This window comes from Elgaria multicarinata, chromosome 10 (assembly GCF_023053635.1).
Source record: "Elgaria multicarinata webbii isolate HBS135686 ecotype San Diego chromosome 10, rElgMul1.1.pri, whole genome shotgun sequence".
NCBI lineage: Eukaryota > Metazoa > Chordata > Lepidosauria > Squamata > Anguidae > Elgaria > Elgaria multicarinata.
Window position 1 is genome coordinate 13,853,434 of NC_086180.1, and position 12,560 is coordinate 13,865,993.

Sequence of the window (12,560 nt, forward strand, 5' to 3'; positions counted from 1 at the left end):
TTTAGTGTGTTCTCTGAACAGGCCCAGTCCCTTAGTGTGTTCTCTGAACAGGCCCAGTCTGTAACAAGCATCAAAATTCATAGTAACCTCAATTTCACTCATATTATGTCTGACCACGGACATAGCAGGTACTGACCACAAAAAGAGCCTTCTTGGTGTTGGTGGCTAAGGCAAAATCCTATGCATGTTTAGACAGAAAAAAGGCCTTTATTTATGGAATGTTGTCCTTGCACTGGCCTTATTATCATTTCGGTATCAGGAGAAGACCTTTTTATTCCCCTAGAGATTTAAAATTTTGAATTTTTATCTCTCATTGGGTGGGAGGAGGCAGGGTGGATGGGTTTCTATCCATGTTTTCCCCTGTCTACTCTTCTGCCTGCTGTTTTTAAATATTGTTGTCTTAATGCATTAATTTTTAACACTGTATTTCATATCATTGTATTTTCATTTGTCTTGTAAAGCCAACCTGGGAACGACTTTTGAAGTGTGGGAGATAAATACATAAAAGAAGTAAATAGAAAAATCATTGGAACATGTGCCAGGGAATTAACTGCTGAGGGATTTTATTGTATTCGTCGGTAAATAAGTGCCACCAGATAAATAAATAAAATGTGGATCCATACATGGGTTCGCCAACCCGCACCCTCCTGATGTGTTGGACTACAACTCCCATCATCCCCAAATAGCATGGGATGATGAGTTTTTTTAATCCAATACATATGGAAGGTGCCAGGTTGGAGAAGGTTGATCTACATGTTGAACTTCAACCAGGAAAAGCTAGGCTTAAATTCCTGTTTCTGACACTCACCGGATAGTGTCCTAAGCTATGTCAGCCTAACCTACCTTTCAGGGCTGGCTGGGAGGATGAAAAGGAATAGCTACCATGTACAGCACCCCGTGCCAGCTCCAGGTTTTCGAGGACTCTTGGGAAAGATTTATTTATTTATTAAAACATTTGTACCCCATCCTATATCACTGGGGTCTCCGGGCAGCGTACAGATAAAACCACAACAATGTAAAGCAATAAATATGCACAGCTAAAAATGTGTGAAATGGTTAACAAACGAAAACCAGTAGAAAAGTTTAAAAGCAAACTAGAACAGTTAAAACCACGTGCAGGAGAATTTTAGCCTTCAGCGGCTTGAATAAAAAGCCATGCTTTAACTTGGCGCTGAAATGAAGCCAGCGTCAGCACTGGCCGGGTCTCCGAGGGGAGGGCGTTCCACAACCCGACCCTCAGTGAATCCGCCTTCTCACTGCCATTGCCGCCAGCTGTTCTTGCTCCTTGGCGTCTTTCTCATCATTGCTATCATTGGCTTGCTTGGCAGGCAGCGAACCCGTGAGTAAGTAAGCAGTGACATGCACTGCACTGCTCCTCCTTCTCACCACCAGAGAGCAGTGTGAAAGCGGTACATAAAAGGCAGGAGCCACACTATTGCTTTATAGCGGTATTGGAAGTGCACTGACAACTGTTGGGACCCATTGACACATGCCATATACCGCTTTCATAGTGCTATGTCCTGCTTAGTGTGGCTCCTGCCTTTATATACCGCTTTCATAACCGCTTTCATAGGCCTGGTTCAGACAACATGCTAAACCACACTGCTTAACCACAAAATGGTTAATGGAACCATTTTGTGGTTAAGCAGCAGGGTTTAGCGTGTTGTCTGAACGGGGCCACAGTGCTATATCCTGCTTGGCGTAGATGTGTCAATGGGCCCCAACAGTTGTCAGTGCACTTCAGTACCACTATAAAGCAGTTGGGTAGATCCTGCAGTGCACTTCAATACCGCTATAAAGCGGTAGTGTGGCTCCTAATATCCTGCTTGGTGTATATGAGCCCAGAGAGATAGAGAGAGAGAACCAGGAGAACAAGCAGGTTGCAATGGTGAAGAGGAGGAATTCTTGTGAGTGGGCCTCTGCTGGGGTGTGGGTCCTTAATAAGTGCCCCACTATTCCCACCCTTGATGCCAGCCCTGCACCCCGGGCTCTTCCTTGGAGCACTGTGAGACAAACGTGATGTGTGCCATACGCTAATCAAGCAAGCTGATCGCGATCGCCGTATGAACTGGATTCAGTCCATGAAACTGGATCCACAACCTCCCCGCCTTGAGCCGACGCAGCGCCAGCGTTTTGGCCTCCCGAGTGAAGTTTTGGGGAGGATTGTTCTGCAGACACAATGGTGTTTAAACATACCGATCTTTTGGGAAAGCGCCGAGAGTGATGGAATGGGCTGCAGGAACGATAAAGGGAAATAGGATCCCGAAGACTGCATTCCGGTTACAAAAAAATGGCCAGCCTCCCACTGTCTTCTGCCTGTATCATTTAAAAATGCTAATTCTGGGTATCTTGCTGTGGCTGCCTCTTTCTCCACAGGGTGAAGAATTGGTTCATTTGGAAGGCAAGTGTTGCCCTGAGTGTATTTCAAGAGCGGGGCCCTGTGTTTACAAAGAACATACCAAAGATGTAAGTAGCCTGATAATTTGGAGCGGGGAGAACTGTCAGGGTGGGTGATGGTTTGGAAATGCATATTTATCCAAAGCGGAGGCATCAGCATAGAACCACGGGCTGCTCAACCTGACCTCAGTGGATGAATACCAGGCAAATGGAGGAATTTGTGCTGGACTGAAACACATCCTAAAAAATTCTGCATTCATTTTTTTCTTTCATTTTTTTAAAAAGCACGTTCCCTGCCTTCAAGCCAGGGCTGTTGCCATATATCCTCCCCCCAGCCAATTTTGTGGGCCACACTGCTTTTGACCTACCTAATTTTTGGCTGAAGTTTAGCAGTGCAGTAGCAGGAAAAAACGCACAGATTTTCCTCCCCGCACACTTTGTTTTAAAGGGAAATTAACATTTCCCACCACCACCACTGCACTGCCAGGGTGCAGTCCCCAATGGGCTGGGGGTGGAGTGGAAATAAGAACATGAGAACATAAGAGCCATGTTGGATCAGACCAAGGGTCCATCTAGTCCAGCACTCTGTTCACACAGTGGTCAACCAGCCATCGACCAGGGACCAACAAGGCAGAACATGGTGCAACAGCACCTCCCACCCATGTTCCCCAGCAACTGGTGCACACAGGCTTTCTGCCTCAAATACTGGAGATAGCACACAACCATCAGGGCTGGTAGCCATTGATAGCCTTTGCCTCCAGGAATTTATCCACCCCCCTTTTCAAGCCATCCAAATTGGTGGCCATTACTACATCTTGTGGTAGTGAGTTCTAAAATTTAACTATGCGCTGTGTGAAGAAGTACTTCCTTTTATTTGTCCTGGATCTCTCAACAATCATTTTCATGGGATGACCCCCAGTTCTAGTATTTTGAGAGAATTAGAAAAATGTCTCCCTATTGACATTCTCCATACCATGCATAATTTTGTACACCTCTGTCATGTCTCCCCTCAGCCTCCTCTTATCCAGGTTAAACAGTCCCAGCTGATGTAACCTTCCCTCATAGGGGAGATGCTCCAGGCCCTTAATCATTTTAGTTGCCCTTTTCTGCACTTTTTCCAGCTCCATAATGTCCTGTTTTAGGTGTGGTGACCAGACTCCTGGAATTACCTTTCCTTAAGATACTGAGAGCTGGAAAGTATACAACTCCCACCTGATCAAATCTCAGAAACAAGAGGAGGAGCTGATGAGGCTGTTGAGTTTCCAAAGGTTGCAGCCACCATGCGCTGGGTTCCACTTGGCCCTTTCTAGCAGTCAACAGAATCACACTGCAGTCCTAGGCACTCTTACCTAGGAGTAAGCCCTGTTGAATGCAGTGGGCCTTCCTTTTGAGTAAGCATGCATAGGATGACAGGGTTCCAAATCCCCCCAGTGAGCACCTTTGCCCAGAGCAGGTTCCCTGCTTCAGATGTTCAGCCCCGATGCATGAAATGAGGTGGGCCCAGGCCATCGGGAATGTGGCAGAGGCAGCAGTGCCTGCGAGCACGTCCCCGTTCTCCCCCCTCACACGTTGGGGAACATGGAACACCCAGACTACCTCTGTTATATTTGGTTCACTTACAAATCTACAAGCAGAGCATAGTGGAGGCAAAGACAGCACAACCTCTCGTTCTGTATCAGATCCCTGAAGAGGGCCACAGTCGTGTTTCTCAGAAACTTCCTGCCTTCTTGGGAGACAATGACGAGGCCTGCTAAGTAATCCACAAAGCTTTATTTAAGCAATAAACATCTCTTCCCACCTGAAGAGAGTCTAATCTCTAGGAACCTTCCCCCTAGGCAAAACTATGCAAACTAAGCGAGACAATGATCCTTTCAAGAAGAATGGAAAGCCTTTTCCCAAGACATGTTAACTTTAGAGAGGCTAGTTCTGAGGCAGCTTCTGAGGGGACACCATCTGGGCAGACTTTCTCTCGCCTTCCTTTCTCTCTGCCCGTTTTAGCCTGTGGCGCACTCTAAGATTGGCTAGCCTGTCGGCTCTCTCTCCTTCGGAAGAATGTTGACTTCCCACTAACTGTGTATGATTTGCCCTTGACGAGATAAGCTCGGGAGAGAGTTCACCACCAGCTGTAGAAGGAACTGTGAGAGCTTTCTCCCCTACTGGTACAGGCTGGCATGTGTCTGGTGCCGACTCCTCTACTCCAGAGACTGATTCTGATTGATTACCTGAAACACCTTCTTCCGAAACAGAGAGAGCAGGGCTAGACGTGACCGCACCTGCACCACAAGCATGCGTTTGCTTCAATCGACCCTCATCTCTTTCTCTCTCTCTTCTGCCTGGTCCTCTGCAAACTCCAGGACCGGCCATTTCTCACTCAGGAATTTGCACAACCGCTAACCCCACCCAGCGCGAATTGTTGTTGAACTGTAGGTTATTGTGTTGTCTGAGCGCAGCGCTTTTTTTCCTGCATGCTCATTAACCATGCGGTGTGGCTTGTTAATCACTCTGAACAACCCAGGAATGAGCCATAGGTTCTGAAGCTTGCTTGTGGGAGAAAAATAAACCATACTGCCATGGCTAACAAGCCACCCTGTGGAAAAAGTGCTGAGTTCAGACAACACACTAAACCGCCCTGCGGAAAACCCGCTGTGTTCAGACAACACGCTACGCCATGGTGGGTTAGCTTGTTGTGTGAACCCAATTCCTGCAAGGTACAAGTTTGAAACTTCCACTCCTGCTGGTAAATGGTCCATTCAGGAGAAGGCAGCTAAAGGAACTGAGAGCCATTGAGCCCTGACTACCCATCAGGTGACACAAAAGGAGAAACTGTGGTGATAGCCCCACCCACAGCACCCAGGATGGCCAAACCCGTAATGATATATACTAAAGGTAGGCAACCTGGTGTCCTCCAGATGTTTTGGACTACAAGTACCATAAGCCCCAGCCAGTGGTCAGGGAGCATGGGAATGTTAGTCAAAAACATTTGGAGGGCAGCAAGTTGCATAACCCTGATATATAACAAAAGTGTCCAAAGTTTGTCTATTCCAGCCCTCTGCCCACCCACTCGCTGGAAGGTACAGGCAGAGCGCTCAGAAATGATCTGGAAATGTTTTCTGTCAATTGCTGGCGTTATTGGCACGGGATTACACCATTCAATAATCTTTTATGGCACCTTTCCTCCCAGATGTTAGCTATTTTCTTATAATTCAGAGGGCTCTCTTTATTCTGGAAAATGAATGATGACATCAAGCTACTATATTTATACAACTGAATGGCTCCTAACAGTGTAATCAATATGAGCACGGGAAGAAAAAAAAAAAAGATCAATTTTGTCTGAACTGTAACATCCAAGCCTGCATCAAAGCATTTGCAGGCGGGTGCAATTTCAATTTCAGTTTTCAAAGCCAAAGAAGAGGCCAATTTAGCTGTTTGTCAAGGTGGGCGTGTCAGGAATCCGAAGACATCGACCTATGCGAATTGCTATACATATATTATAGCTGGCCAGATTTTGCCCTGCAGCACAAGTTCTTTGTTCTGGAAGTGCAGGAAGATATTTCTGGTGGAGTGTGGGAAGTGGGGTAGAGTTATTAATGCTGATTCTGCAACCCTGGATCAACTGGGCAAGGCATTGATTAGCATTTCTTCAGTGGTGCCGGCAGATCATGACCCTGTTCAGATGACACACTAAGCCGTGGTTAGGCCTCTAGCCCCTTTGCAGTAAACGGTTAGTGAGTGTGTTTAAACCATGGTTATGTAGCTGCCATGGTTAGGAATGGTTCACACGACACGCTAAGCCATAATGTTTAGCTCAAAATGCTGAACCACTGTGGCTTAGCGTGCCATCCGAACAGGGTCAGTTTAAGATCAAGGATACAGAACCTGAGACCTGGGAGCCAAATGCAGCCTGCTTGGGGTGCCAGTCCAGCCTCCAGGATTCCCCAGATCATGGACCCTTTCCTCTGCTCTCCACCCCCATTCTAAAAGGTTGAAATGCCTCTCTTAAAACTTAGTTACTGGCAGCTAGAACTTTAAGATAATATCGGCTGGTATTTTTTGTAATATTGGGTATGCCCCTTTTGCTTTTGCGTCCCACCCACCCCACCCCCTCTGGGATGCGGCCCTGGTGATGGTAGCATATGGGGGTATTGGAAAGTTGCAATATTTCATAGCCTGTAATGTTTTCCCGTGTAGGGCGGTGAAAAGTGGAAGGAAGGCCTGTGCCGGGAATGTGAGTGTCTGGACTCGGAAGTGGTCTGCTACTCCCGCTCTTGTCCCACGTGCCCTTCAGGCAGCGTGGCTGTAGCTGTGTCAGGAGAATGTTGCCCTCAGTGCAAGCCAGGTATGTGCATGGTCTTTAACCTGGCCTTTGTTCATTTAGATTTCTAACCCACCATATTTCTGGGGGCTCAGAACAGGGACCTTAGGTTTAGAAACAAAACAACAATGTCTAAATATCGACCCACACGGTTTCGACTTGTCCGTAAATTAGGACCAGATCGCCTGGCAGATCGCTTTCCTTGATATAGACCTTTTCAATCATTAAGATCATTGGAGGAAACTTGGCTGGTCGTACTGGAACCTGCAGATTTTCATCAGGCAGCAACCTAGGGAGGTGGTGGGCTCTTCCACACTAGAGTCATTCAAGAGGCAGCTGGACAACCATCTGTCAGGGATTCCTGCATTGAGCAGGGGGTTGGACTCTATGGCCTTAGAGGCCCCTTCCAACTCTGCTATTCTATGATTCTAAGTGGGCCTTCTCTGTGGTGGCACCCACTTTGTGGAATGCCCCACCATCTACCTCCCTTGGCATGCAGGAGGCGCCAACGATGGCGTGTTGTTGTAGGTGCCAGTTGAAGACCTATCTTTTCACCCAGGTCTTCCCTGACTGTTTGCTCTGCCCGTTTTGTGGCTGTTTTAGCTCTCTGCTTTTAAGTGAGAATGGTTTTTTTCCTTGTTTTAAATGTTTTTAACAGAGACATTTTATATTTAAATGTTTTAACTGTGGACATGTTATATTTTAAACATTTATGTTGTATATTGATTGGAAATGTCTTTTAGATATAGTCGAGTGGCATATATATAGATGAAAAGTTGATGACTTCTTTAAATGTCTTTAAGCAGGTATTAAAAACTCTATTACTCAGGCAGGCCTTCCCTCTTTACAATCTTATTGCTGATTCTATAGTGTTTCTATATAGTGTTTACACTATACATTCTATAGTGTTTTATATTGTATGGTTTAATTGATTTTTTAAAAAATCTTGTTTTTAACATTTCTGTGCTACCTATGGTATTTTATGGATTGTTTTTACCTTGTTGAAATTGTTTTAACTTTGTATGCTGCCTAGGGCATTGTTTATTTAGGTGTGATATAAATTGAATAAATAATAATAATAACAACAATAACAGCTAGACAATTTTATTTATTTATTTATTTTACAGCATTTATCACTCTATATCTAAATAGATAAAATGACCGCCTGAATGTTAAAAGATGGGTTTTCCTTGTGTGTGTGTGTGTATGTGTGTTCCATGGGGTGTCTTGCTGATAACCACAGATGCAGGAGTGGAGTCCATAATAATGGTGGGGAGGAGGAAGAAGGCAGAGGGGCTGGGCAGAGAGGGGAGGGGGGTCACAGGAGAAGCTAGAGCCCATAAGTGGTGTTGGCGAGCAGTTGGCTTCTCCCATTGGTTGGTTCCCTTGACCCTGAGAGAGGCCCCCTCACTAATAGAAGCGTGTTTGTGAGCAAATCTCTGCTTATGTTTATATATTTTATATGCCCGTGCTGTGGCACCACGGTGTTCTTTGCCTGTGAACCCATCCCGATCTAAAACACACTCAACATTTTCCTTCAGCTGAGCATTGCAGGGGGGAGATCAGGAGCTCTCAGCAAGCTGCTTTTCAGAGAGACCCACTTGCCATCACTGGCTTCCTCATTGGAAACCTATTTAAGGAACCACAGGGGGGACACTGCCACAACACAGGCTCTGAACAACAGGCCCGGCCGAGGCCACTCCCTGCTCAAGCCAAGCACCACCGCTTGATACGCCTGAGGCGAGGGATAAAAACCACCTTCCTCCAAACTATGTGGAGAAAGGGGTTAAAATAGAGAAGGATTTTAATATATATAATAAAACACTGTGAGTTATATGTGCTGAGGTGAATTATTGTCAGAGTGGGTGTTAAATGAGTAAACTTCAGATGATAAATGCCAAACAGACACGTGGGATTTTTGTAGTAGTTAAAAACCAAATAATTAAAATTTATTTTTAAAAGTTCACAAGTTTTGTTTCAAATAAAACATTTAAAAACCTTTTTGAAACCTTTCATCCAATCCTTTCACTCATTCACATACGCGCTTTCCTTTTTCTCACACAATCAATCTTGAACTTTCTTTATTATCAGTATTGATTAATATACATCAACTACGTGCACACCACACTCTAAAGACACCACTCTCTACACTGACCCTCAAATTTCCCAGAACTTAAGTACCCTAAACACAGAGAGCACTAAAGACTCTAAGAGTACCTAAAAGTCTCCCACAATCCCCTCCGTCCTTCCCTTATATATCACTCCTCCCCCCTCCCCAGACATTCTAACTCCGCCCACTTAGGCCAACATTCTAAACTCACCACAGACTTACAAACTGCAGACATACATTTGGGAACTGACTTGTGGGGTGTAACGCCACAGACACCGTTTGAAAATCACTGCTGCGGGACATGATTTGCCCCTTGGCGTTGTTCAGGAATGTGCGTCTACGTCTATGCACGCACGCACATAAACCACTGAAACAGAATTCTCTCTTCTTCACACCAGGTCAGTGCCATTCAGATTGCTTGAGCTGCTCGCAGTCTTTTGATCACTGCGACGTCTGTCGTGACACAACCAAGTGGCTGAAGAATGGGCGCTGTGTGGCCAGCTGTGGCCCTGGATTCTATCAGGATGCTGGCCTTTGCTTAGGTAATGTCGGCCTCCAGCTCTTTGTGTAATGTTGAAGTTGTCTTATGCTCCTGTGTGTGGAGGCAGGAAAAGCATTCTGTATATGTATGTTTGTTTATTTATTTATTTATTTACAATATTTATATACCGCTCCCCATTCAAAATTTCAGAGTGGTGTACAAGATAAAATAAAATAAAAACAGAATAAAACACTTTAAAATAGATTTTAAAAGAAGCAAAATGTACAGTGAACCGTGGCTGGTCATTAAAGGAAAGGCTTCTTGGAATAATGATGTTTTCAGGAGGCGCCGAAAGGAATACAAAGTTGGTGCCTGCCTGACCTCCAGAAGCAGGGAATTCCATAGGAGGGGGGCCACCACTCTGAAGGCTCTTCCCCTGGTGGGACTCCAATCGGAGGATGGGTCGATGTGGAACCACCAGGAGCATGACCTCAGTGATGGGGCAGGTTGGTAGGGGAGAAGGCGCTCTCTCAGGTATCCTGGTCCCAAGTTGTTTAGGGCTTTGTACACAAGTACAAGAACCTTAAGCCTGGCCCGGTAGCGAATAGGCAGCCAGTGCAGTTCCCTCAGCAGAGGAGTTACATGCTGGAAAGGGGCAGCTCCAGACAACAGCCGAGCTGCAGCATTCTGCACTAGCTCCGGCTTCCGGAGCAGCTTCAAGGGCAGCCCCACATAGAGCACGTTGCAGTAATCCAATCTTGAGGTTACCAATGCCTGTACCACTGTGGCCAAGCTATCCCTGTCCAGGAGAGGCTGTAGTTGGCGAACCAGCCGAAGCTGGTAAAAGGCACTCCGAGTCGTCTCAGCCACTTGAGCCTCCAGCGACAGAGATGGATCTAAGAGTACTTACTGTCTACTGCCTTTTGGCTTAACAAAGACCGCCCCACCCAAGACAGTTTACAATGGTAAAAATCCAGTACTCTTAAAAAACAGAGAGTATTAAAAGCCAGAGTAAAACAGTTAAAACAAAAGCTATAGGACACTATCCTGATTGGCACTTAGCGCTTACGTAAGCTGTGTTGTGCTAGCTTAAGCTGCTGCACCATCAGTAGCGTTTGTTGGTGTGATAGTTTCCCCTGGAAAACCCATCACGCCACCAAACGCTATTGCCGTTGTGCTAGACTCCAGTGGCTGGAGGTAGCATACGCTAGCACAGTGTAATTCATGTTAGCGCTAGTGCTGAATAGGATACCGCCCAATATTAGCGAGATTAAAATATACCCCCAAAAACCTGCTAGATGAAAACGACAGAGAAGGAGCCCTTCTAATCTCAGTCTAACTGCAGATTGTCAGAAACATCACACATCAGGCTGCCTGTCCCCAGCCTTGGTGATACCTGCATGATGCTTTAGCTCCGTGATCAGCAACTGGAAGGCTACATCAAGGAGGGAGTGGAGGGTTATTCCACAAAGTAGGCAGATCTGGGCCAAAGGTAGCGAATTGCAGGTTTCCATTTTGTAACATACTCTTCCCTCTTTCTTTTTCTCTGTCCTGAGCAGCTTGCAAGAAGACATGCTCTTCTTGTTCCGACGGGTTTGCGTGTAATTCGTGCCAAGGTTCCCTACGGTTGAAGGATGGCGAGTGCGTAGCATCATGCGGGGAAGGGTTCTTCCCGGGACCCCTCCAGTGCACAGGTGATGTATAAAAATCCCTCCATTTGATAACACAAAATTTCTGTGTGTTCTTTTCAGTTTAGTATGGACAGCAAGCACAGTCCAACAATGCATTGCATGTTAGGTGTGGAGCTGGGTTCAAATCCCACCTCCTCACTGAATTGCTAATGACTATTCGTGTAAAAAAGGGGGTGTGGCAGTATCTACCTTTCTGTCCTTTAGGTATGTCTGGTTTGTATGTCTAGCGAGTGCAGAATGTTTGAGTGGGTGTGGCTAGTGATGCAGTGAGAGAGGGGGAGGGAGGAGCATAAATAGGTTGGCTGAGGGGGTTGTGTGGGGTAGTTTTGAGGTTTGGTTTTAGTCTGGGAGTTTTAGTCTGGCTTGTGCTCCGTGAGAGTGTTTGGTGTGAGGAGTGAGAAGAGATAGAATTTTAAGGGACTTGGGATTGTTGTTTTAAATATAAAAATAAGCAGGTTTGATCTAAATTGAAATACCAAAGATTTGTTAAATTTCAATAAACTTTACTTTGCGTTCTGTTACCACAAACCACGCGTCAGCTCATATTTATTACCTGCTATATTACACAGTGTAAAAACATCTAAAAATATACCTGCTGTTCCGTACCTCAGTAATAGAACCTATTTGCCAAAACCCTTCACCTTGTTCCCTCACATATAGGGGAGAGGTTGTGTTGTTTTTACCCTTTCCTCAGGCTTTTCAAGAGGTGGCGCTTGGCTTGAGAAGGGTGTGCTAGGCAAGGCCTTCTGTGTGAGGTTGGTGCTGTCGCAGGGGGTTCATTAACAGCAAATGAAAACACAAAAGGGATAAAAGGGGAAACTCCAGCTGCTCTTATCAAACTCGGATACAAAAGAATAGGAACCTACAGCCTGGGTACCATTTCCATCATGTTGCTTAGGCTAGATCTACATTACTGCTTTATAGCGGTATTGCAGTGCACTGGTAATTGTTGGGACCCAATCCACATCCCATATACTGCTTTAATAGTGTTATATCCTGCTTTTTATCCCACATTTGTAATGATTTGACACAAGGTGTAGAGCTGGCCTTATTTTCATCCAGCTTTGAAAGCACAGCTCAATCCACACCTCCAAAGCTGTCTTCAGGTGAGAGGCTGCCCAATGCTCCACAGCCTCCTGTCTGCAGAGGGACACCTTTGAAAGCATAGATCGTGTCAGCTACTAGGGCCTCATCTACACCAAGCAGGATATTACACTATGAAAGTGGTATGAAAGTGGCATATATAGAATTCTAGTAAGAAATTCTCTTTAAAAAGTTCCTCAGCAAAGAAATTCTTTCAAAAAAGTTTCTTAGAAACAATTCTTGTATCAAGGCTTGTGCAGCTTATTTAAAAGAAGCTTATATAAAAGTAAACCATCTTAATAGTCAACTCCTCGTGCTTATACAATATTGAAACATGTAGTTTATTTAAAAGAAGTCAATGTAAAAGAATAATTTCCTCAGTAATATTTCTTGTATCAAAGCTTGTTTAGTTTATACAAAAGAAAGTCAGCTTACTGGTCAATTCATTGTACCTATACATTTTTTAAGTATGCAGTCTATTTAAAA

The 12,560-nt window shown here is 45.2% G+C and overlaps 1 protein-coding gene across 1 annotated transcript in view; it reads left to right on the forward strand.

Annotated features, from left to right (window-relative positions):
* The window catches only part of FRAS1 (Fraser extracellular matrix complex subunit 1), a 355,924-nt gene that overhangs the window by 149,022 nt on the left and 194,342 nt on the right, over positions 1-12,560 (forward strand). Inside the window, exons 10-13 of the mRNA XM_063136077.1 lie at positions 2,377-2,466; positions 6,586-6,733; positions 9,218-9,361; positions 10,860-10,994. Coding sequence (XP_062992147.1) covers positions 2,377-2,466; positions 6,586-6,733; positions 9,218-9,361; positions 10,860-10,994 — 517 coding nt within the window. The remainder of the gene's footprint in view (positions 1-2,376; positions 2,467-6,585; positions 6,734-9,217; positions 9,362-10,859; positions 10,995-12,560) is intronic.